At 38.0% G+C, this 26,343-nt stretch overlaps 1 protein-coding gene across 5 annotated transcripts in view; it reads left to right on the top strand.

Moving 5' to 3' along the window:
- Nucleotides 1-5,805: 5,805 nt before the first annotated feature.
- Nucleotides 5,806-26,343, top strand: part of Phf14 (PHD finger protein 14) — a 120,488-nt gene continuing 99,950 nt past the window's right edge. For 4 of the 5 annotated variants that reach the window (XR_005869686.1, XM_005080957.4, XM_040728479.1 and 1 more), the window contains exons 1-4: nucleotides 5,806-5,960; nucleotides 6,399-6,509; nucleotides 12,716-13,482; nucleotides 19,867-20,011. Coding sequence is in view for 4 of the 5 variants with exons in the window: in XM_005080957.4 (XP_005081014.1) it covers nucleotide 5,960; nucleotides 6,399-6,509; nucleotides 12,716-13,482; nucleotides 19,867-20,011 (1,024 nt within the window). In the remaining variant the exon portion in view is untranslated. The remainder of the gene's footprint in view (nucleotides 5,961-6,398; nucleotides 6,510-12,715; nucleotides 13,483-19,866; nucleotides 20,012-26,343) is intronic. The other variant, XM_040728480.1, reaches the window with a different exon arrangement.

Genomic DNA, 26,343 nt, shown 5'->3' with positions numbered 1-26,343 from the left:
CTTTGCCTCTGTGTTTCCTCCTCTGTTAGCATGTGTATTCTTTCTCTGGTTGCCCAGAGTAACAAACAGTAATTTACCTGATTGTGTCTTCAATTCTATCTCAAGCTCTGGCAGGAAAAAGACAATAGTCATTCATAAGGTATGTATCCCCTAAATTGCTATACATGTTTCTGGAAGTTTGTTTGAAGAGCTTCTCCTTGCATTCTGTGATGTAATTTGCAGTTTTTCAAAACATTTCACTTCCCATGTTACACACACTGCCATTCAACATATACTTGTGGAATAAATGCATGAATCTAAATAGGTTTCATTCAAACCTTTGTCGAATCTCAATATAAGAGCAGGTTAAAAACTGTTGAGACTGCTTCAGATCCCAATATCTTAATAGCTTCTTTAGAACAGAATGTGACTTCTGAATTTGTTGAATAATCGCTGCATCTAGTATATATTTCCCTAATTTTTAATGAGCTTAAAAATAATCTTAAACAATTTCCCTAATTAGATACCAGATTCTATTTCCTATTGGTGTGGACACACAGCCTGAAAAACTTCCCAGACTGGGTATGATGGCACACTCTTGTAATTCCAGTACTAGAGAGGTTGTGGCAGGATAATTACTGTGATTTCAAGATCTGGCTGGACAACTTCCTGCAAGACAGGCCCTCAAAAAACAGTCAAATTCACCGCACACTTGTGAGAGTAATTTTGCTTTGGTTGTATTCTTTATGGTTTCTTTGTTTTTTTCTCTTTTTGGGGGGGGGTTGCGAGACAGGGTTTCTCTGTATTGTTTTGGAGGCTATTGGTCCAGCCCGGCCTCGAACTAACAGAGATCCGCCTGCCTCTGCCTCCCGAGTGCTGGGATTAAAGGCGTGCGCCACCACTGCCCAGCCTGTTTTTTTTCTCTTAATAATACTGAGTGCTGTGATTTATTTTAATGGGATGCCTTCCAATCAAAAAGCGATTTCTCACTCCCATAACCTTCATGGCACTATTTCACCAGCGTATCTCGCAGGCAGGTTGCTGTTGTAGATCACAGTATTTGTGACAGGGTGTTATTGATAATTACCATTCTACTGTGGTTATGTGCAGAGCACCTTCTAGTACCGTGAACACTAGCCACCAGGGATGAAGCTTCTAGTTGAACACCAGCTTGATGTCTGTCTTTTGAATGATACAATAGTGCCTTCAGAAATAGGGACTTAGCATCAGGTTGTAGAGGGCAAGTAATCATCTGTGGTATTTTAAGGGTTCAGTGGGACCCCTTTGGCCGTGGCTCAACAAGATGTAATCCATTCCCAGCACTTGATGGGATAAGCTATCTAGTTGGGACACTGTCTTCCCCAGTATATGGTGACTCTCTTCATATTGTGTACACTTCAGGGAGCTGCTACAGTTGTAGGTTACTATCACAACACAGTCCAAGAACGGAGTTGTGTGAGGAGAATTCTCAGTAGCTGAGAGAGAGACAGAGAGAGAGACAGAGACACAGAGAGAGAGAGAGACAGAGAGAGAGAGAGAGAGAGAGAGAGAGAGAGAGAGAGAGAGAGGAATCCAAGAATCTTGTGGCCTCAGTTTCTTCAATAACATGGAATTGTTCTTGGAATTTGTTTTTGTGCTCCTCCCACATGTACTAGAGAGGAGTGAGTTTCCCTCAGATTACTCATAACAACTGCCTATTGTTTGTTTTCATGCCTCTAAGGGAAAACACGTGAGGACGGTCCTTGTGATTGTACACCTTACTCATGTGATTGCTTCTTAAACCTCACAATATAGCCGGGCGTTGGTGGCGCACGCCTTTAATCCCAGCACTCGGGAGGCAGAGGCAGGCGGATCTCTGTGAGTTCGAGGCCAGGCTGGACCGACAGCCTCCAAAACAGAGAAACCCTGTCTCGTAAAACCAAAAAAAAAAAAAAAACCCAAACAAACAAAAAAAACCCCAAAAAACCTCACAATATAAATTGTCTGATGCTCTGGATAAGGTTGGCTATGGAATGAGATTTTAGTTCGTCTCATTTTTAGGCTCCATTCTTCCAGGTTTCACTACCTCCAGAGGGGTAAACAGGTTTCCACATGCTTTCTTCAAAAGGCCTTTAGTTAGTTGTCCTCTCCGTATTACCCCTTTATCCATTTCTCCCACCTCCCCTCTATCAATGATAGTCAATGCTATAGGAAAACAATATATTTATTTACCAGAGAGAGAGAGAGAGAGTCGCACAAACCAGGAGTTAGAAGCTTGGCTGGCTTCCAGGAGAAAAGGGAGGTTCCTTTTTCTTTCACTTCCTTTTATATCTACCTATGTCAGTTTACATGTCCCCGCCCTCATGGGCGGATAGCTTTGTGGGGTTCACTCCTACACCCCTCCTTTAATTTTCCCATTCTACTTTCCCCTTTTTCTCTTCATAACACCATATTTTATTTGCCCTTCCTCAGGAGACCCTGCCACTCACCCCAATCCCTTTCTAGTTAAGGAACATCTGTGGTTATTTGGATTATAGCACACATTTCAAAAGTTTAAAAGTTGACATCCACATGGCAGAAAGCATGACCTATTGACTGTAAGGCACCTGACAATTGGGATGTCTACACCAGATCTGTCTTTCAAGCATATGTGATTTGTCCATATACAAACATTCCATATAATATGCTAATATAAAAGTTAAACATCTCACCAAGCAGGGAAAGCTGTCTGGGAAGAAATGCTTCTGCAGGGTTCCACTGGGGAATCCTCTTAGGTGAGACAGTTTTGGAAACTCGATAATTGATCCGTGTCCTCTTTGAAGGACTTCAACCTTGGCAAGCTGGAAACATGGCACTGATGATGGCCCAGGAAGTCCTAAGAGTGATGGCCAGCCACTAGCAATGACAAGAGGGACTGTGGGCCCTACAGCAAAGTGCCAGAAAGTTATTTGTGACCAAAGCCAGGGACACATGCAGCATCCAAAGTTGAAATTTTTGTAACATCTCATTGGGCAGTAGTTTTGTGATATACAGGCTCACAGTTTGGGGCTGGTTTACCAGCCCAACACCACCTTGGGATTAGTTCATTAGCATATCAAGGTCTGTCCTGGGATTGTCACCTATCTTAGCCAGGAGCTTGCTTCTGAGGTCTAGTTCTTATCAGAGCTGCCTGGTGTCACACTCAGGTATCAAGCCATATAAAAAAATTTTTTTAACTTACACAAAGTGGTGTCTGAGTAACAACACATAGTTTTTTTGTTTTATTTTTAAATTTTATTCTAGTTAGCTTACAAAATAGGTTTCTTTATGGTATTTTCTTACATGCTTTTTGGTTGTTTCACACACGCACACAGCTCACCCCATACACATCTTACCCATTGCACCATCTCTGCTCTAACCTTCCCTCCAGTATCCCTCTTTATCTTGTTACCCCCCCACCTACTGCCTTAAAGCCCATTCAATGGCCACTGTGTCCACTAATCCCATACCTAAATATACAATTTAACACATTTTGATTTCATTTTGTTTTAGTTGAGTTACAAAAAAGTTTTTTTTTAACTTATGTTCTATTACAATATTTACCTTTTTGAGTCTGGGTTACACCATTCAGGATGATTTTTTTTCTAGCTCCATCCATTTACCTGCAAATTTCATTTTTCTTTCTTTTTAAAATTCTTTTCTTTTTATTTTTTTATGTGAATTGGTGTTTTGCATGTATATCTGTGTGAGGGTGTTGGATTCCCTGGAACTGGAGTTACAGTTTGTAACCTGCCATGTAGGTGCTGGGAATTGGACCTGGGTCCTTTGGAGGAGCAGCCAGTGCTTTTAACTGCAGAGCTATCTCTCCATTCCCAAATTTCATTTTTCTTAACAGCTGAATAATATTCCATTGCATGAATGTACCACATTTTCTTTACCTATTCATCAGTTTGTGAACATCTATAATGATTTTAATTTCTGGCTATTATAAATAGAGTAGCAGTGAACATGGATGAACAGATATCTCTGCGGTAGGATGTAGAGTCATTTGGGTATATGCCCAAGAGTGGTATAGCTTAATATTGGGGCAGATGGATTTTCACCTTCTTGAGGAACCTGCATCCTGATTTTCATGATAGCTGTACTAGTTTTTTACTCCAGTCATCAATGACTAAGTGTTCCTTTTTCTCCACATCCTTACCAGTATATGTTGTCATTTGGTTTATTCATCTTGGCCATTCTGAGGGGTAAGTTGAAATCTATAAGTAGTTTTAATTTACACAAGAGTTAATACAGTTAAATGGATAAATTTTCTCTGTGAGATTAATACTTTTCAAAACAGCAATTAATTCAAGTCTAATGTAACTTTTATATTTAATGGTCATACAAAAACATAGCTCTCACCTCAGAGAGGACAAGAGATATTTTATTCTGGGATTAAATATGAGTGACCATGGCTAGGTACATAGATTTAGATCCTTCCAAACAACCATGTTCCAAAGAGCCAGTGATTTCATGAACTTTTTTTTTTTTAGTAATAGAAGTCTATAAACCATGACAGTTCTCAAATACTTTGATGGGTGTATCAGTTATGGCAAGATGGAGAAAACTCTGCTATATATGCCTTGGATGTTATCTAACAACATTCTGAGTCCCTTGATTGGTGGAAAAACCAGCATTTTGTTTGGTTAGCCTGCTCCAAAATGGATTTCATCTGTTAGTCATACATTGTCAGATCTGACATGGCGGTGGGAAAGGAAAGGCAATGCAGGAGGCCAAACATAGACCAGGATAGTTGGCAGTCAAGCTCTGGAATGGTAACTTCCCAATCTCTCCAGACCACTGCAGTTATAATCAGTCATGCCAAGTGGTCACAGCTTCCTTCAAGGAATTCTTGTTCAGAGTTTACCCTATTGGCTAGGCATTACATTTTCTATATATGTGCGTGGGGGCATATCTTATGTATTCAATACAGTGTCCCTTGTAGCTTGGAAGGCTTATTTATAGGATCTGCTGGAGAAGAGGTTGAGTAATAGGCAGGACAGTTTGTCTTCAGGAGAGAGGAATAGCTGGTAACCACATTAACAAACTCGCAGGACGTATGAAAAGAATTAGTCACGATCAGGGTCTTATAAAACAATAACAAATAAACAAGCAAACAAAACCAAAACTCCCTTGTGTCTGGCATAACATTCTCACTCACGAACCTTTGGCAGAAACACATTTTTTGTGCATTCCCATTTAAGGAAAAGCAGTCCAAGGGAGCAGTAGGTGGTGGTGGTGGTGGGGTGTAGGTATCAGTTATGGCTTTTAGTAGTCCTTTAAGACAGCAAATGTCCTTTTGTGAAAAATGTAAAATCTTAAAAAACATAAACCAGAATCAGTATCTGCTCTTCCACAATTTGGAAGGAGATGACGATGGGTGTATGGTTTCAGAGGAGTCTAGCTTTCCACAGGTTATGGGCGGAGCTTCGGGGGCCGTGGGCGAACTCCCTGATCCTTCTTGAAGTTACTCGGGCCCCACTCGGTTGAACTCGGCTACCTTCGGCTCTCGCCGTGGGGAGGGAGCGCAGTCTGCGCAGGCGCGCTCCGCTCCTGCCGCTCTCCCGGCTTTAAAGCTGCTGCTTTTTCACTTCCTTCTGGTCGGAGCTGTATCCGGGTCGTTGCTCTCCCTATTGTCTCAGACAGGCTGCCTCCGACTGTGGGAACCCGGGGTCTTTTGTTGTTGCTTCTGGTGCAGGATAATAAAGTCTTCTTTTCATTTCTGTTTTTTTTCTTCTTTTTTTTTTTCTGTTCTAGCCGGGGCAGTTCCCCTCGCTGGGGCGGCCTGGCGCCTCTGGCCGGGGAAGGGGCGCGGGGCGGGGGTGGGGGAGGGGCGGGGCCCGCCCCCGGGGTCGCCGCGGCTCGCTCGGCGCCCCGCCCGGCTTGGCGAGCTGCTCCTGGACCGGTCGCGCCCCTGCTGCCCGGCCTCCCGCAGCCTCTCCCCTAGGTCTCCTCCAAACGACCACCTCACGGATTCCTTAGTAAGTGTATCCGAGGCCCCAGTCCCGCTCGATCCTTCTCGATCCTTCCAGAAGTCAGGACGGGGGAACAGGGAGGGCTGGGTGGGTGTCGGCGGGACAGCAGACCCCGGGCAGGCAGTGAGCCCCGGCTTTGGCATGCACTGAGGGCGGCTGCAGGTTTCTGTGCGCCGTGGCGTCTCAGTGAGGGGTTACCGAGTTCTCCCCAGAAGCGCGTCCCTCGAAGACGAAGCGTTGGGCCGGGGGGGCTGCGAGGAATTTTGGCTCCTTTGACTCGGTCTTGGCCGCCCCGCACGGGCAACCTGGCCTTCAGCAGCAGCAGCAGCGTCCCCCGCACACAACTCCTCCCCAAGCGCTGCGCTGGGAACTCAGAGAGTCATCCCCGAGCTCCTCCTGTTCCGTTGAGCTGTAAAAATGACTGTGTATGTTTTCTTTTCACAGTGGATCGCAGCTCCAAGAGGAGGCAGGTGAAGCCTTTGGCAGCTTCTCTCCTGGAAGCCCTCGACTATGATAGTTCAGATGACAGTGATTTTAAAGTTGGAGATGCTTCAGGTAAACGTTGCCTTTCGCTTTCCCCTTCCCAGCTTTCTGCGGTTCCGTGTGTTTTGTTTTTTTTTAAACGTTTTTATTTTTTGAACCAGTTTTGATTAAAATGTTCATTTACAGTAAAAGCACACATCATTCATTTTGTTCATTTGATTTCCCACATTTCCCTAAGATCCTTTCACTAGATGGCTTCTGCTGCCATCCATGCTTACTCAGATGATTAGATGGGATGGAAGAACTCTTTTCAAAAAGATGCAAAAACATTTTTTCCCATTCTGTACCCTAAAATACACTTATGCTTATATTAGTGTAGAATTGAGGTACCTCAGATACAGGAGAATATATTAAGACTAATATGGACAATAATTAGTCTTGAACAGGGTTATTCACTTTTCAGTTCACATAGCACACTTAGAGGAGTTTTGATTTTTTGTGCATTAACTCTCTTACAGATTAAAGTTAGCCCAAGCAAACCTCATGCTTTAAAATAGCAGGTGCAGTACCTCTAGTAAAGCACACATGCTTGCTTATTCTAGTTAGTGATTTAAAAAGATGAAAAAGCTAGTTAGTGATTTAAAAAGATGATAAAAATTATATGTTCACATAGTATAAAAGCAAAAACAGACCACTACTGTTTTCCCTTATATGTTTTCTTTGTATACTTAATGTGTACTTAATATATTTGTTAAATCCAAGAAACAACATTGTATCTGAAAACCATCAGTAAACACACAGGCACTAAAAAGTTTTTGTGTTTCTACTCCTTTGATGAGCATTTAGATAAAGAGAGAAATAAAAGCTTTTCTAATTACATCCCTTCCACGGGTTCTGTCTCTTGTATTGGGATTACACTCAGAGCCTTACACATGCTGTCCTGCTGGAAGATACTTCCAGCCCCTCCAACAGGTTTTTAGTATTCCATCATGCAGTTGGGGATTTTGAAACATCTCTTTCCCTTTCTCTGGCTCTCCTCTGCCTCTAAAGGTACTGAGAAGGGATAAAATTAGTCTGTTGTGTTCCTCTTAATGGCATCCGCAAACAATTTGCATATTCACTACGGAATCTCATTTAACTTTTGTAAAAGCTCATTACGGAGATACTGCTTTATAGTCACAGGGGTTACTGAATTTAAAGGACTGCTTATGAGGTTATTCAGAAGCTGATGGATCCAATGGGTCTGACGATAAAATTTCATCTTTTCACTGTTTAGAAACTAAGAGTGGGTTGAGATGGAATCTCAAGTCAAAATGGCCTGGATATTGTGGTAACTGATGAGTTCACTCCAGCAATCAACACTTGATAAGCTTATCTCGATTAACTATTTTGTAACCTTTACTTTGCAGCTCTTGGTCTCCTATTTAGTTGATTTACTGGTGTTTGGTACTTTCAAAGTAGGAAAAGAAAGGAGAGGTAAAATGTAAATGTCTTCTTAGGGAAGACCAACAGTCAGTGAGATTCTAAACTAATAGACATTGTTACCACTTACAAGGTAGGAATTTATGAAACAAACTCCAAAACTTACTTTCTTTAAATGTTCAAAAATGGTTTTGTTTCAATAAATTCTGATTTGATAGGCTTATTTTCTCATTTATTGAGCTGGAGTCATTCGCAGGCATTCTTTTTACAAGGGATGGAATAATCCAGAGATAGGCTGATAAGTTCCTTTAAAAGTAATGTATGATATCAAGCCAAGTCAAGATTCCCCGTCCTGATAAATACTAATTATTGTTGAAGGGGCGTTATATTTGGCAAATGTATGTTCCTTAAACTCACTCAAATTTCACACATTCTGTCACTTCTTGTCATGTAATCCTCAGTTTTTTTTTTTTTACTGCCCTGGCTCCTGACCAGTTTAACTTTTGTAGTTCTGGGAATGTTATTGTGGAAAAGAGCTAGTGGAAAATGACTTTATTTAAAACAGTAGTGGCAGTTGAGTCTTCTGTTCCGCTTTTGACTCAGGTGTGCCAGTGTTCCTGAGATGTTACTACTTCCTCTCATTTGTGATTGAGGGCAGTGACATGAATATGCCCTAAGGCAGGGCACACTTACAATTATGATAATAATCATCAGAAGAACCCCGTGTGGAAATGTTAGTTAGAACCATATACAAGTGACTGCTTATGTAACTCTAACCAACACTGGTAATTTCATGGGTTAGCTTAAGTAAAGTGTTTTATATGATTTGTGTCTAGGATTAGAGATAATTTTCTGTTATCTGCATTGACTGCTTTTGAAGATGTGAGCATTTATTAATTTTATTAGCGTTATAAGCTAGTGGTATCCTGGACTTTCCCACTTTTTCTGCTATGTAAAGTGAGTTAACTTTAGATCTTTATGGGTTATTTAGTTAGTATAATGTGACCATTTTTCCTGGAAGTAATCTAACTAGAATAGTCAGGTTGAGGCATCAGTAGTAGTTTCTTTTGGTAGTGCTTTTTTGCTTAAGCTGAGTATGTTGAGCAAGTTGTATTCATTAGCATTTCATTTAACACTTTCCCAAATGTTACAGGGAGAAATCACAGATAAATAGTTAGATTGCACTTATTAAATGCTAGGTAATACAGGGAGTGGTTGAGTATGTGTATGGTTCAAGTCTTCTGGAGGAGAAAGGATTATTTTTGACTAGCTTGGTATAGATCAGTTTCGTTGAGGAGCTAGGAAAGGAGCTGAGAACTAAGAGTAGAGAAAAACCATCTTGGTGAGAGGAACATTAAATGCTAAAGGTTTGGAGGCATGGAAATGTTATTTCTATTTGGGGTTAGGACCAAGTAGAAAGAATAGTAAAGAAACATGCCTAGAAATCAACAAGAGTATTGAGCTCTTACTGTAGATGTGGTTTCTCAGAAAGCCTTGGCACTATTGGCATTTTGTGTTGACTAATTCTTTGTGTGGAGGTATGTCCTATGTAGTACAGTGTTGATGTTTAGAGCATCTCTGTTTTGTACTTGATGGCCATGTCTTCCCTACCTGTTGGACCTACTGTGTGACCACCAGTGTTTCTAGGATAGTGTCCTTTGGGGAAAGAGTTGCCTGTCCTAGAGAAGCTCCACTTTAGATTTACCCAGAAAATGCAAGATGGCACAGCCTGTAGAGTCAGTAGAGAATGAGTTGTGTTGAGTGATGTGCTTCTATGAAGAGAAACAGAATTAGTTCAGGATAATTCTAGGATCTGTTATTTATGTTGTTAATTTATTATGCTAATTTTTGCTGCACTGTGCCAAAGAAAAGAATAACCGAGGTTCTGGAATTGTTGGACAAAGGTTATATTTTGTAGTTGGAAATCTCTGAATTGTACTGATTTTGTTACTATTCATCATGAAGAAAAGTTAGCATTTTGCAATGATACTGAGGATTGGTGATTATCAAATATATTATCAGTGAATATTGTCAAGGGATTTTTTTGGAGGTTTGTTTTTAATTCTGTAACTAAAAAAATTCCTTAACAGTTGAAGTGACTGTTGCTTTGAGAGCTCCTGATATACTATGTGTTTTGAAGGTTTTTTCCCCTTAATTCTGTAACTAAATGAAGAATTGAATTTTAATTTTAAAGTCATTTTTAAATGTAAAAAAAAAATGGTCATTGTAGATGTGGGGATTAACTAACTCTGTCCTTACACATAAGACAGCTTTATTTGCAATGTCTGCCTAATTTCTTCACACTGTTAATTTTCCTTTCTTCTTTGCATCCTATTTCCGTTCTTTCTTTTTTGTGAAATGATAGATTTGGAAGGCAACATGAGGGTATAGTTGTTCTTTGACATTGTAGTAATAGAAATGTTTTTCTTTTGCAGCCTTTAAATATATAGCCAGCTGTGGACCTTATTTTCTCATTGTTATTATTTTTTATTTGTGCTTATAAATAAACATCTCTGTGCCTCAAATATGTACTGAAAAGAAGTGGCATCTAATCAAATGCAAAAGTTATTTTCCAGTGATCCTGGCCCTGTTCTTAGGATATGACTAACATGTTACGTTTGGTGACTAAAAAGTTGGGCAAGTACCTAATATTTGAATTCGAAGAGAATTGTCATGTTCTTATAATAATACATTGACAAATATAAAACAGTTGAATTTAAAATTGCACTGTACTCAGACTTGATTATAAAACAGAAAGAAAATCAAGGAACATTAGTTTACTTCTGCATTTGAAAGTAATAGGCATTAGTGTTGACATTGAAAATAAAATTACAAACTATGACATTTGTAAAGTTTATCAGGTGTAAGTTTATTCTCATTGGGAATCCCATACTTTGTACTAGGAGCTTTAGTTATGTATCTCCTATTAAGTTCTTGTTAAAGAACCTTCTAGAAGACTCATCTAGAAGAGTAGGATCTTTCCTTTTTGTCTCTGCCTTTTAGCTTCTGATTACAGTGTTATTTGTGAGGTGTCATAATTTTCCTTAGTTAATGTGCATAAGAAATGTCTTTGAAGTGTTTAGTGAATTCTGCTTCTCAGAAGACCATTATTATTGTTGATTTTTAGCTAGGATTAAGTTTTCTTTGTAGGTTAGGTTTAATTATTGTGAGTGTTGGAAAAATCCAAATGTCCTGAGTGATTTATAGAATGCTTCAACTGAAGACAAGCCACTTGGTTGGGGATGATATCGAGTCCATGATCTTTAAAAAGCTCAGAAATCTACATTTTGTAAATTTGGCAGAAACTTGTTTTGCAGCAAAACCTGTCTAAACCTGACAGTTAATTATGTCATTTCTCATACATTGTAAATATTTGTACTTTATACTGTTTAACTATTATATTTGAAATAGCATCTTTGGCATTAATGTGGTATTAATTTAATAAGTAGGGCATATTCCAAATTCCTCTAGTAAAATGTGAACATTTCTAAATTTCAGCACACATATCTAGTTCCAAAGATTGAAACCTAAAGAATTGTTAGCTTGGATGATAGTGCATGTTTGCCTTGTGTAAGGTTGTTTAGAATAAGGGTGTTTTTTTGTTTGTTTGTTTGTTTGTTTGTTTTTTTTTTCTTTAGAGCATTACTGAGGAAGTTGATAGTCTTGAGATTGACAGTTTTCATTTCTTACATGAGTTAACTAACACACAGGACAGTTTTGTTATTAGCCACATATATGTGGCTTCCCAGATTAGCTATACTAACTTTGGCACCTTCGGTTCCCACTTAACTCTAAGGGTGAAGGAAAGTTGGGTTCAAAAAAATTAAAATTATATGGAAGCAGTAATGCTTAATACTAGGTTGCATTTCCACTTTCCTGATTATAGATGCAGTCAATTTATTTTCCTAGAGATTTTACAGTTGGTATAAAAATCTTGCTGTCCCTCTTCTTTCTCCATTTCCCTTTATCCTCCTGTCCAAATATTTAAATTTTTATTTTCGTTTTTTGTGCAGACAAGTTAGAATAGAGAATAAGTGCTGGTTGTGATGGACTCTGCCACCCTAGGTGGGAATCGAAGCAGCTTGCTAATTGTAAGCTTGTACAATCTACTCAGTAATAATAGCCTGTTTGTTCAGTAGCAGGAAGCTGATCATTGTAGGATGGGTTCATTTCTTCATGAGCGTCTTCCATTGTAGGCTGCTTAGTAGTTATGAAAATTTACGTGACACATGTGTTGATATGGACAGTATTCTACTAAGCAGGAAGACTGAATTTATTTCACCTTCTGTTTTGTTATGTGCCATTGGTAGTGTCCATTTTCACCTGTGTACTTGATGTAACATTGTCTGCTTCAAGTTCACTATCAAATGTCCATGCTTGTTTTGATAGAAAAAAGTTTAGTGAACTAGACAGTTCTCAAGGGCTAAATTTTTCTTGCCTGAGATGTGATTCATTAGTTTAAATATAAATGTTTTATAAAAGCAGGATATAAAGGAAGGATAACTTAATCAAATTACATTATGATTAAGTTATAATCAAGTGCCCATTAAAACATTCTTATAGAAAATAAAATTATCTCTAGGATATTATACTGTTATTAGCTATTTGGTATAAAATAGTAGTACTATACATTTCATATGTCATCTTCATTAATTCATATTGGATTAAATCACATATCAACTTTGTTGACTTATTATTTAATGAGGTTGGGATTGTCTACCATCCTTTGCCTTAGATTTGTTTATATTGTTTTCCAAGTTATTCACAAGTTTTGGTGGTTTCATTTGTGTCAGTGTTGTGTGTGTGTGTGTATGTATATACATATGTGTGGTTTTTTTTTCTCATATTTTCAACAGATTCTGAAGGGAGTGGTAATGGGAGTGAAGACCCTTCAAAGGACAGTGGAGAAGGCTCCTGTAGTGATTCTGAGGAGAACATTCTAGAAGAAGAACTGAATGAAGATATTAAAGCAAAAGAAGAGCAGCTTAAAAATTCGACAGAGGAAGAAATAGTGCCATCAGACAAACAGTTAATTAAAATGGAAAAGAAGGAAGAAGAGGAAAATGGAGAAAGACCTAGAAAGAAAAAGGAGAAAGAAAAGGAAAAAGAGAAGGAAAGAGAGAAGGACAAAGAAAAGACAACGGCATCTGATAGCGTAGCTACTTCTGCTGCTGCCCCCACACCAGCCACAAGTCCTCCTGCTGTTACTTCCCCTTCAGTCGCTGCCACAACCACTGCCACCGAGGAGCAAGTCAGTGAGCCCAAGAAATGGAATCTTCGTCGAAACCGTCCCCTTTTGGACTTTGTATCCATGGAAGAGCTGAATGACATGGATGACTATGACAGCGAAGACGACAATGATTGGAGACCCACTGTAGTAAAGAGAAAGGGGAGATCGGCATCTCAGAAGGAGGGCAGTGACGTAGACAATGAGGATGATGAAGATGAGGGAAGTGGGAGTGATGAAGATGAGAATGATGAGGGCAATGATGAAGACCATAGCAGCCCTGCTAGCGAAGTGGGCTGCAAGAAGAAGAAGAGTAAAGTTCTTAGCAGAAACAGTGCTGATGATGAGGAACTGACCAATGATAGCCTGACCCTATCTCAAAGCAAGAGCAATGAGGTAGATTCACCCAATTTTTCTGATATCTGTCTGTCTGGGGAAAAGGGAAATTTCTAAATCACTACATCATCTATATATTACGTGACTTCCTTGAATTTTTAGTTGTAGGAGTGAGTGAACACCCTAAATGTAGCATTAGTTCATTTGGTCAGCAAACTTTTAATTACCCACCATTTGTCAGCATTCTCCAGGAGTTTGTAGTCTCCATCTCCAAGGAGAAGAATATGTAGAGAAACATTTTTATATCTGTAGACTTGGGAAATGGTAGTTCTCTATCCCATTTTTATCCTCTTCCTGGTCATAGATGCTAACTGGCACTGAGTGGATTATGATAGTAGGGACTTCTTTCAACATAGTTTTGTCCATAGCCACATAAATATATAAAGCTTTTGAATACTTTAGAAGAGAACAGCAAATAGCTCATTTTTCTTTCTCAGACTTGTAGAGAGTTGTTTTAAAGGTTAAGCCATCAGCTGTAGCAGTCACCAGCATAGTCACCAATAATTTTCTTTGTGTGTGTGCAAGTAAAATGTACTTTTAAAAACACGTTTAATGAACAGATTCTCTGCAAAGAAGTAAAAATAAAAGCAAACATTTTCCCCCTTAGAACAAACGTTTCTATCCTGAAGCAACAGTCATGACTCAGTCCTGCCACTGACGTTCTACTGCAAGTTAGGTTTACCCATTGGTCCAGAGGTGCAACGTTCAAGACTTCAGTTAAATATATTTGTGTCTCTGTCTGTGTGCCTATGTGTTTTCCTCCAAAAGAAAGACTGAGTTGGTGTCTTACATGTAGATGTATCTGTTACATCACCTATAGAACTGTATTAATTCTGTCATTTCTGTTACTGTGTTTATGTCAACAAAATTTTCTTCACCTTTTTGTTTTGCTTTTCATACCATTGAAGTAGCTTAAACTGGTAGATTTTCTTTATGCTTTATTCTTTCATATTTTTCTGCTTACAGATTTCAGATTAGCATTTGTCTATTTTAACTAGACTTACACATTTTGTGGGATTTTTTTCTCTTAATATATAGCAAACTGTCAGGGATTCTGTGTCAGCAGAGATGAAATAGCAGCTTATTATCTGTATTATAAACACTGATTAATTTCTAGGTTGCCCTCATTCCTATGAAGAATGTTGCCTGCTTCCAGTGTTATGCTAATTTATATCTTTAGGTAAAGAAGAACTCATTTGAGGAGATAGTGTGGTACTTTTAAGGTTGTAGCATAAGCTGTTCCATATTGCTAATGCCATCTTGGCATATTGATGGATATCTGTTAATATTTAGTTTGGGCATTTATTTGTCAGTTTATTTTTATAACATGTAGCACTTATTCTATACCTATTGACTGAGCTTGCTTTTCAGAGCATCTCTTTATGTTTCATATTTATTAGGTTAATAGTTACAGAAGTGATTTAATGATAGAGGACCGTGGAGAAGATTCATACTAATGTGTAGGAATGCTTACATATGTATAGAAATGTATTACCTTTTAATAACCTCTACTTGATAACAGTGCTTAATAGATTAAGTTTTATAATATATTTCAAGATCATATATGTGGGTTAGTTTTTTTTTTCTTTTGGTGAAAAAAAATTAAAAATTCTGGTAAGTAATGGGAACTATATTTAAGTGTCCAAAGGTATTACTTGGATGAGATCCCAAAGTATTTTTCAGGGAAAAAACCCATATAGAATAACTTACAGAAAGCTAATCTCTCTGAGAATAGCCTCCTCCTTAAATGCTTGGTTACAGTTTTTGTCTGCATAACTATTTTAATCCCTTAATTTTTTTGATGATTTTAATTATATTTAAATTATGTTAAAGTAAATTAGACATTCAATTTTAGTTTAGATGATTGTAAGTATAAATTTTCTATTTATATGATCTTTTTTTAAAGAAAGATATTTATAGTTTATTCTTTATGCCTTATGTATAATGTTTCTGTCAGTCTTAGTAGTTATCTATCTTGGGTAATAGTATTTACTAAATATTCCTTATAGTTAACAAGTATGTATTTGAGTTTTTTTTTCCATTTTGCCTTTTAGTGTTCAGATTCCCTTTGATGTAGAAACAACAGAAAATGTGGCTTTACAAATACAAAAGAGAATATCATATTTTATTTTTAGCTGAAGTCTTTTCTTGGTTGTAATGTCAAGTGGATTGGCAGAGAAATGATGTGGGTTGTCTGTAGTTACATGATGTTCTGGGACCTTAACAACTTTCAAGTTTCTTAGGGGAATTTTCATTTTTTGACCAGGGTCCTTTTATAACTCATTTTTTGGCTTCAACATGCCTCAGGCACACAGAGGAGTGCCTCTGAAACATTTTGGTTTAGGATTTCTTTATCTTAAAAAATCATTGAAGACTTGCAGTATTATTTAGGCTGACTATGTTTATTGATATTTACAGTTTCAACTTAAATCTTAGATAATGTAAAAAACAAAACAAAAACACATGATGTCGAAGCAGACAAGTTGTCAGGTTGGTACCACTGCCCTTATGTAGCTTCTTGAACACCTCACCCAGTCACAAGAGAAGAGCACAAGAAGCAGAAGGTATAGTAATAGCATTATGAGAATAGTCTTTGCCTGTGCGCTTCCTGGAAGAGAGTTTCTGGGAGCACCGCTGCTGCTTTCAAGTGGAGCACTTGATGAGTTGCGTTTTCTGCACATCGGTGCTTGTTTTTCTCCGTGGGTTTTTACATTTGCATTTTTGAAATTAGTACAGTCTGGATAACGCCTTTAAGGTATAGCTGGGACCTTTTCAGTTCTTTATTTTGAAACTTGAGTGTCACTTGTAGCATCTCCCCAGTCCCCAATCGTGACCTTCTGACCTAAGTTTTTAAAAGAAGGGTAATGTAATATTTTTAGAAAATGGTTCTCATTTTTCAAGTCTTGAACCTGGAGTAGATGAAAATTCATGCAATGCAGAAATTCTGTCAGTAGAAATGGCAGTCTTCTTTTATTAAGGACCAAAAGCTTCTTTCTCATTGAGAATCTGTACAACAGTTTGGTTTTTGGATTACTGTTTAATAAGTACAACCTTGTATTTCCGGCTCAGTAAAGGAATTTTTTTTCATACAAGGCTCTTTTATGTTTAACGACAAGTGTCCCCTAATGTTTGTGATTATTATATAAAAGGTTTTGGCAACATTTATAAATACTTTCAATGGGAAAATATTAACCCTTTCTCTTGAGAACATGATTTGTGTTTTCATAGAGCAAGTGTAATTCAAGTAATTACAAGTAATTACATAGAGTAAGTAATTCAAGCACACAGGATCAAATGAATATAAAACTCAAGTTTATTATCAGTACTTCTTAGCATACTTCTGAAGATAGGTATCTGTTTGGTATGTCTGACTTACTAATTATCTCTGTACATTTTCAAGAAAAAGATTGCTGTAAGTCCTGTTAAAACAAGTTTTATAGTATTTTACAAACGTGGGACTCTTTTAGGGAATGCATTGATGAAGAATTATTGATCACACTTTCGTATGATCAATACTGGTTTTTTTGTATACTATTTTTTCATTATCTTTTAATACTGTTTCCTCCATTATATTGGACTTTTTCCTGTTAAATGTAAATACAACAGGTACAATTTAGGCCATTTGTATATATTTTATAATCATCTTCGAAAATACATGGCAAGTAAACAGTAAGTATGTTTTAGAGCACAGGGAGAGTACTAGGCAATGTTTCATTTTTTGGCTGATGTTTGTTTGTTTGTTTGTTTATTTATTTATATTTAGATTGTCATACAAAGCATTGGGATGTGACCTAGCATCTTCATGCATACATGCCTGTATACTTAGTTCTCAATTGCTTCCCTCTCTATTGCGCCTGGGTCCCCTCCACTCCCCAGCTGTGTCCCTTTTGTCTCCCAGTTTGTGCCTTCTGCTTAGTTTTTACATGTAAATTCATTGCCCGTTGTATTCTCACCTCCCTTAAGCTCTTTTCTTTAGGATTAACTTTAAATATAATCGTTGAATTATTAATGTAGTGCCCCCTTTCTTCCCCTAATCTCTAGGCGAGTGCTCTTTTGCCATCTATAACTTACTTTCCTGATTTCTATTTTTTTTTTGCAAAGCTGCATTAAATTCTTGTAGCCTATTCTTTGAAAGAGGACACTTATCTTCAGAAGCATGCTAACAAGTTCATAGGAAACTGGACTCTATTATTTTGATCATAAATGTGCTTAAATCATACTTAAACATTAATGTATGTTTGCTCTACTAACAAACACTTAGCTCATACCGTTTTCAAAAATTTGCTGTAGATTTTCCCACTGAACCATTGTGACCAGTTGTTTGTCTAGGGGAACACTGTAAGGCTAGTGTTCGCCTTCCTTTGTATACAGTGTGAACAAACATCTCACTGGGATCAGAAGCCCAGAACCCCAGTCCCTGTTATTTTCTCATTCTCATGCATTAGAGAATAGTACGTGTAGAGAGAAATTAGCAGAGAGAGACAGCGCAGATGGTCTGTTTTTCTGGATAAAATCAGAAAGTAGAGGAATTAGATCTTCCCATTGATTCAGTGTCTACTTCAGGAGACTCATTTTTATTTATTCACAGTTTTACAGAGATTCACTTGTTTTCTGTATTAATGCATTTTCTAAGGCCTTGAAGTAATTCTTTCAAAGAAATGTTGACAGTCCATTGACATGGGTAACTTATTAATAAACTATTTTACTAGGTCATTTTCTAGTCTGTGATATTTAAACAAACCAAAACCAAAACCACTTAGAAGTGATATGCTATGAGAAAACATTTGGACTTACCATGGGGATGAATTATCGTTGCTTATTATGATTGTAACTTGATTCTAGAGAAGACAGCCCATCCCTGGCCTCATTGTTAGATGTCAGTATTCTTATAGAGGCGAGGAGGAAGGGCATGAACAATGCAACATCGATAACCTTTATTACCTCATTAATTCCTACAACAACGTTTCTGTTCCATTTTATTTCTGTCATTCTCATTTCACAAATGGGAACATTGTAAGTGAAAGCTGAGAATGAAACCCGTGGTGTTCATTAGCTACCAAGAAACTATAAAACACGTGAGTTTTATAGGGTAGTCTCACCTTGCTTGGTAGCCATTTTTCCTGATTTGTTTTACAGCTGTAATTTTAGATGTTATCCATAAAATGTATCGGAAGTATTATTTATTGCATCTAAGTATTTTCAATGGGTGTTGTGGCATATGCCTATAAGCAGAGCCAGTGAGAAGTACAGGCAGGAGGATTAGAAGTTCAAGGCCATCCTTGGGCACATAGTAAGTTCAAGGGCATCTTGGGTTACATGAGATCTTGTCTCAACCCCCCCCCCCCAAAATTTTTTAAAATGTCATTCACAATTTGCATTGACAGTATGGTTATAAATGTTACCCTTGAGAGTATTGATTAGAACTAACTTAACAATTTTGTTTTGGTTGTGGTTAGGTTTATAAATGATAATATACTGACATGCTACCTTGTTAACGTTAACTGATATTTATGAAGACTCTTTGAGGTAGGGCATTACTATTTGTCTAACTCCTAGGCTCAAATTATCCTCCTGCCTCATCTTCTCATGTAGCTGGAGCTATAGGAGTATGCCACTGTGCCAGAATGATTTTTTTATTAAAGTTTGCATACATAATGCTCAAGGTTTAAATTAAAATGGACAGATTTTCTTGCGATTTTATCTTATACTCCTGTACTATGAAAATTTTCTCTTTTACGTTGTTAGTAGCTGGCTATCTTTATCACTAGTTTGCACTAGATCTTTCTTGACATAAATGTCAGGAATGCTCTATTTTCCTAGAAGCTACTCAGCTTGGATCATTAAGAAATTTTTGTTTTAGCTAGATATGAAGGTTATGTGTTCAGGCTCTTTCTGAGTAGCTGGGTAACTCGACCTTCTATACTTTGGAGTCTAGAGTTTCTCAGGCGTCATATGCACACTTGCTTATATGTTATCTTTAACTTACTTCCTCCTGTTTTGTATGTGTGTGTCTTGTCTTTCCTGGTAGTAACTTTAATAAAAGTGTAGGAACCACATCTTGATTCTTTGAAAATCTATATGTAGGATTGGTATTCCTAGAGGATAGATTGTTCCTTTTCTCCTAATTTAAGGGCTAAATTTGAGTGCCAAAGCAGACAGTTATTTGCATGCCTGTGCCTTCTCACTTGGTAGACGGTAGAACCCATGGCACTTGGAGACAAGTGACAGACAAAGAAGATGTATAAAGGGTCCTTTGACAGAGGTGTAGTGTACTTTGAGGGTTCTAATAGAATGTCACATAATTTAAAGCAAGAAAAACTATTTAAAATGTATTAAATTATTTCTTAATTAAAATGTGATTCTTCTGATGTATTTTAACATTAGGACTCGCTGATTCTTGAGAAGAGTCAAAACTGGAGTTCCCAAAAAATGGACCATATTCTGATTTGCTGTGTTTGTCTTGGAGATAATAGTGAAGATGCAGATGAAATAATTCAGTGTGACAATTGTGGCATTACAGTTCATGAAGGTAATTTTGCTGTTTTTCTTCTGTTAGAAATGGCTGGTTGACAGCTTGTTTAAAGGAAGTTTAAACCTATTTCTGTTTTTACTCATATATGGTTTTACCACACTATTAAATGATGTGACGGTTCAATTGAAAATAATTTATAGTGACTCCTTGAAATACGTTTAGTTTTGTTTGTATATGTGGAATATGCGCACGTGTGTGTGTGTGTGTGTGTGTGTGTGTGTGTGTGTTTGTGTGTGTGTGTGTGTGTATGCACTTATGTACTTGCAAGCATGTTTGCCTGTTGATGCGTATGTGGAAGACAGAGGTTCATGCTGGATAGCTTCTCTACCATTTTTCTACCTTAGGTTTTGAGACAGGGTCTCTCACTGAACCCAACATTTGCTTATTCCACTAACTGTCTGGCCATTGAGTCCCAGGCACCTATTTGTCTTTGCCCCTCAGTGGTGGCATTGCAGGCATGCACCGCAGAGCCCAGCAAACAGAGTCATTGCCCCCATCTTTATTTTATTTTGTGTCTGTGGGTGTTTGAATCTTATGTAGCCCAGGCCGGCATTGAGCTTGCTGTGTAGTACAGAGGATGGCCTTGAGCTGAGCTTCCTGCATTTGCCTCCAAAGTAGTAGGATTGCAGTCTTGGAACGCCACACTCTGCCTAATGGGCATTACTTCTCAGATTCTCTTAGTGTAAAGTGTGCATCTACTTACTTCTTTAGAGGCAAGTTATATTTTTCTTAATGCTATTACTTTCCTTCTCTCTTACAGAAGTTTTTGTGTTGTCAGGCTGACTGTAACTAGTCCTCTTGCTCTTAGCCTTCTGAGTAGAAGGGATCATAGGAGTATGTACTGTACCTTGTTACTTTTAATTCTTGAATACAATGTAGACTCAGGAAAAAAAAATCCAGGTAGCCAATGGAAGGTACAATTTAAAGTTGCATTTAAGTCCTTTCAACATTATACATATTTTTACAATTATGCTTTTTGCATTTGAATTTGAGTACTTCTTTCTTAGCCATGATCTTGCTATAGCACAGGCTGTCCATTTAACTCTTTATCCTTCTGCGTAGCCTCGTAAAGGCTGGGACTACAGCCATATGCAACAATATACTTTTTTATTTTGAAAAGTGAATTTATAGAGATCTTTAAAAATATAAAATAGAAACCACTTTCATATTCTGTATTGTAATTTTAGAAACTTCTTTGTTTTCTTAAAATTTGCTTTGACATTAGTTTACTTTTGGCAGAAAATTTATAGGAATTACACAGAATTCCTGTATGTTTTCAGATTTCTCTTAAAGTAATACTTGGCTGTATTTGTTTTGTCTTTTTCCTTTCATAGTAATTTTTTTTCACTTCTGAGAATAATCTGAATATATGATAACCCATTCTCCCCCTTGGATATGTCTTTTAAAGACTTATGTATTTATTATGTATACAATGTTCTGTCTGCATGTATGCCTGTAGGCCAGAAGAGGACACCAGATCTCATTACAAATGGCTGTGAGCCACCATGTGGTTGCTGGGAATTGAACTCAGGACTGGAAAAGCAGCCAGTGTTCTTAACCTCTGAGGCATCTCTTTCCTTTTCTTCCTTCCCTTTCTCCTTTTCTCCTTTTTACGTCTTCCTCAATCCTTTTCTGCTTTCTCTCTTATTGCCTCCTCCCTTTGCTTTTGCTACTGATCAAACCCAAGGACTTGAGTATGGTATGCAATGTGGAGTTGGTGAATTATACCCAGACTTCGTTTCTGTGAGACAGGTCTAGCTATATAGCCCAGGCTAGCCTTGAATTTGCAGTCCTTCTTCCAAGTGCTGGGGTTACATGCCTGTGTTGTTCTGCCTTAGCCTCAGTATATGGTTTTTTAAGAACAAGTGAATTCTCTTACATAACTAGAGAATTATCAAAGCCAGGAAGTCAACATCTGTGGAGTACAGATACCCAAGCTACAAACTGTATTCAGATTTCCTCAGAAGGTGTTCTAATACTGTATTTTATAGTACAGTAAAACTCAAGTCCATATATTGTGTTCAGTTGTCATGCCTGCTTGGTCACCTTTAATTCACAACAGTTCTGGAGTTTTTGTGCCTTGTACCAGTGACACTTTGAAGAATGTAGGTCAGTTTGCTTTAGTGGAGTTTTTTTTTTTTTTTTTTTTTTTTGAGACAGGTTTTTTTCTTTGTAGCCCTAGGTAGCCTGGAACTCATAATTCAGTATCTTTAATGCTAGGGTTTTAAAAGATTTACCTATGCATTTTATGTGCATTGGTGTTTTGCCTGACTACATGTCTGTGTGAGGGTGTCAGACTCCCCTGAAACTGTGGTTACTGAAAGTTGTGAGCTGCCAGGTGGTCAGTTGGGTGCAGGAAAGTGAACTCAGGTCCTTTGGAAGAGCAGCCAGTGCTCTTAACTGCTGAACCATCTCTCCAGCCCCTAATACTAGGTTTTAAATGTGTTTTTCCGTATTACATTAAGATTTTCTGTTTTGGGTAGAAGTGGTGTGCAAGCTTTTTGGTTCCTCCCAGGGAATCATACTAGAAGGATATAATACTTCTGTAGTGATGGGCAGTATTATTTAGATTGTTAGGTTCTGGGAGTATCTTCCTGGTTCCTTTGTGTCAAAGCTGTTTTTCCTCATCAGTAGTTGTTTGTTTGTTTCTGTGTTAGAGCCAAGACAAAGCAGTATTTCTGGGGCTTTGCTCTTCTCATCTTTCTGGGATTACAGCCCTTCTCTCTCATAATTCCTCTTGCCCTCATATGACATGGAGTTGTGGAGACTCACAGTGGAAATATCTCCTGTTGCTATGTTTCTTATTTCAGTGGTTTATTTAGTAGCTTCTGTGTACTTAATGTTCTGTAGTTTCTAGGCATCATGTAGCATAAATTAAACATTCACATTGCTGATCTTTTAGAACTTTATATTTAGAGAAATGAAGAGTAAATTGATTAGCCAGTAAATATCAGATTTTGGTCTGGAGAAAAATAAAACTTAACAAGTATAGGAAATTCTATGAGTTGGAGTGGTTGGATAGATTGATAAAAGTTTGTTTGCATTTCTAATAGGTGATAATGAAAGTCCTCCCAGATCGGTAGGAGAAGTGACCTAAGGGAAATGAAGGAGAAAATGTCACAATTTTTTGGGTTTAAAAGAATACCCTAAGCCTAGGAAATAGTGTGTAAAGATGTTGCAGTAAGCACATGTTTGGGTATTTGTGTAGTGGTACAGAATTTAGTAAACTAGAACTGAGTGAGCAAGCTGTAATGATAGGATTCAAAGTGTTTGAATTATGGTTTGGAAGAATCATTTTTGATGGCTAGGTTGAGGATAGATTAGAGAAGTAGATTCTGGGTGTCTGTTTGAGAGACCACAGAAATGACTCAAGGGATAATTAGATTTTGAGATAGAAGTAAAGTTTCTTTTTAATTTGTGTTAACTTTATATCACATGTTAGCACCAGACATAAAAATTACAGACTGAAGATAATGTAAATTTGTAAGATTGAATGTGATATTTAAGGGAGAGTATCAGTAGTAGACATTGTAATACTTTGGAGGATATGACAAATCCATTAATGTGGAGATAACCATATAATAAGCAAAGTACAAAATGTTTCAAAAAGGGAAACTGGGGAACTGTCTAAAAGCTGTTGGCCTAGGATGCACACATTCTAGAACTGGAGCTAGAGACTTTGCTCCTAAACTTATCTGTGTTAGGTCTCAATTTGTTGGTGCCTATTGGTAAGTTCCAACCATTTTCTCCACTATATTCTACCTCAGTGTTGACTTCAGAATGTTGATCAAAGATTTACTTACGTATTTTATATGTATTGGAGTTTTACCTTACTACATGTCTGTGTGAGAGTTGGAGATGGTTACATGAATGAGTAAAGAGAAAGACAGACGAGATGGAGATTAGGACTCTTTATAGAAAGGGCTAATACCCTTTTTGATCAATTTGGGGCCTATAATGTACCACTTCTGCTCTGCTACATACAAACCAAAGCTAGTCACGTGGAGGAAGGGCCATTCCAAGAGTGTTACTATTAGGCAATACTGACCATGGAGGGCTATGAAAAGACCACATGTAGAGTGTATTGCATGTTGTGATCTGTTAGAAAGGACTTGGTGGAAAGGGAAAAACTGATAACTTACGATGGGAGCAAGGACTTTGCATACAAGGTTAGATGGGGTTCTGAAATCAAATACAGATGGAGCAGAAGAGAGTAGCTATCATAATTGTAGGGGAAAGAGGGTGGATGGATACAGATGTAAGTTGTTAGATGGGGTGGTCGGAATAGATGGAAGTTTTTGAGTATTTCATTTTCTTGGCGAAATAGGTAGCAAAAGTGATAGTGAGCATGGAGAGGATTTGGAATTAGGGAAAAGAGAATGGTGAATGGTGTGTGTGTGTTATCTTTGGAGTGACTTGTGTCCTCACAGCGTTGTGTGCTGGAAGTTCAGTCCCCAGTGTTGTAGGTTTAAGAGATATAGACTAGTAGAAGGTAATTCTGTCATGACACGTATTATGCTTTTCTTATTGGTTTGAAAAATATCTGGGAGGAGGGTTGGCTTTCTTTTTTTCTTTCCTTTCTTCTTTTTTTTTTTTTTTTTTTTGGGCATACAGTTTGAGGGTATGCAGTGCATCCTGAGCGTAGGGGAATATAATAGCAGGAATGGAAGACTGCCAGTCACATGGTCAGAATATAGAACGGTGAATGCTGCTTAGCTTCTTTTCTTCCCTTTTATCCAGTCTAGGACACCCCTTGTGGAGTGGTGACATCTGTATTTAGGGTGGGTCTTCCTACCTTAGTCATTTAACATAATCTAGAAAACACTTCACAGACGTACCTGATATGTTTCTGTTGTGACTCTACACCATCACTGGGGCTTCACCCTTATCAATTGATTAATGTTATCACACTATAGGGAATCAGACCTTATGGTTGCCACAAGAAGGGATTATTTATTGTACAGCAAGTTTGACCCTCAGCTCAGTTACTTGCACATGTGCCCCTTAGTTTTTTGTCATGTAGTGTCATGGAGGCTATGACTCCAGTGCCATGCTGCTTTGACTCTCCAGCCACCAGCCTGAATCATGAGCTAGCCTTTCACGTTGTACGTTATTCAGTACCAGGGATTTTATTGCAGAAACACCAGCTGAACAAAGACGTGACTTTTATTCCCATTTAGGTGTAGTTCAGCACTAGTTTCTTGTATTGGCCACTGCTGATGGTTGCTTGTATCTGTGGATGTCATTGCGGATGTGTGGTGCAGGCATAACCTTTACTGTTAGTGTTAGAGGTTTCTATTGTGCTGAGGACATGGCTGGGATATTTTATTATATGGTGTAATTAAAAAATTTTTGTTGCCATTATAAGTTTTTTGAGACAGAATCTTGGTAGTCTAGCTGTTCATCAAATTTATATAACTTTTTTCCTACCTCAGTTTCCTGAGCCACTGTGCCTGCCTAGGAGATTCTTTTGTACTCAGTTTGTATTTGGAAACTCTTTGAAAGAAGTTCTGGCATTACTATATCTTTGTTTTCTTATATAAAAATGCCAGTGTAGTTGAATGAAGTCTGCAGTCCTTAGTTTACCCTGACCACTTAATCAGCTTTGTTAGTTATCTACTCAGTGGGGATGAGACAACAGTTTCTCATTTACTCTGTACTTTGAGGGTGAAGATGCCTTGAGGCTTCACCGTTTTACATCTGTAATTCTGACACAACTTTTTGTTTTTCTGTTTTCAGGGTCTCAAGTAGTGTAGCCCATGTTGGTTTTGAACTCCTGATACTTTGACTTCCCATCTTCCAAGCTTTGGGATTAAAGGTGTCCCTCTGGTGTTTGGCTACAACTCTTTTACTATAGCTTCAGGACTAAGCCCCCTAAAGAGCACTCTCATTTAAAATTCAGAACCGGCATATTTCTCTATCCTATTTTTTTTTTTTTTTTTGCTCTTGTTATTTCTTGATTCTGAGAATTGAAACCAAGACCTCACATGAAGTTCATAAGCATTTTTCCACTCAGTAATGCTCTGGTCCCTATTTCTCTAGTTTTCCTGTTTTAAGACAGGGTCTATGTCTTAGTTACTTTTCTGTTGCTGCTACAAGACACCATGATGAAGGCAAATTAGAGAAAAAAGCATTTAAATGGGGCATTAGAGTTTCACAGGGTGATTCCATGACCATCATGGTAGTGAGCATGGCAGCAGGCAGGCATGGAGCTGGAGCAGTAACTGAGAGCTCACATATTATCCACTGCACCGGTATGAGGCACAGTGTGAGAGAAGGAGAGAGGTGGGAGATACCTCTCCAAAGCCCACCCCCCTTGACACACCTCC

The sequence above is a fragment of the Mesocricetus auratus genome, unplaced genomic scaffold (genome assembly GCF_017639785.1).
Source record: "Mesocricetus auratus isolate SY011 unplaced genomic scaffold, BCM_Maur_2.0 Super-Scaffold_100019, whole genome shotgun sequence".
NCBI lineage: Eukaryota > Metazoa > Chordata > Mammalia > Rodentia > Cricetidae > Mesocricetus > Mesocricetus auratus.
Note: the sequence above shows the minus strand (reverse complement) of the source record. Positions and strands in the feature narration are given on the sequence as shown.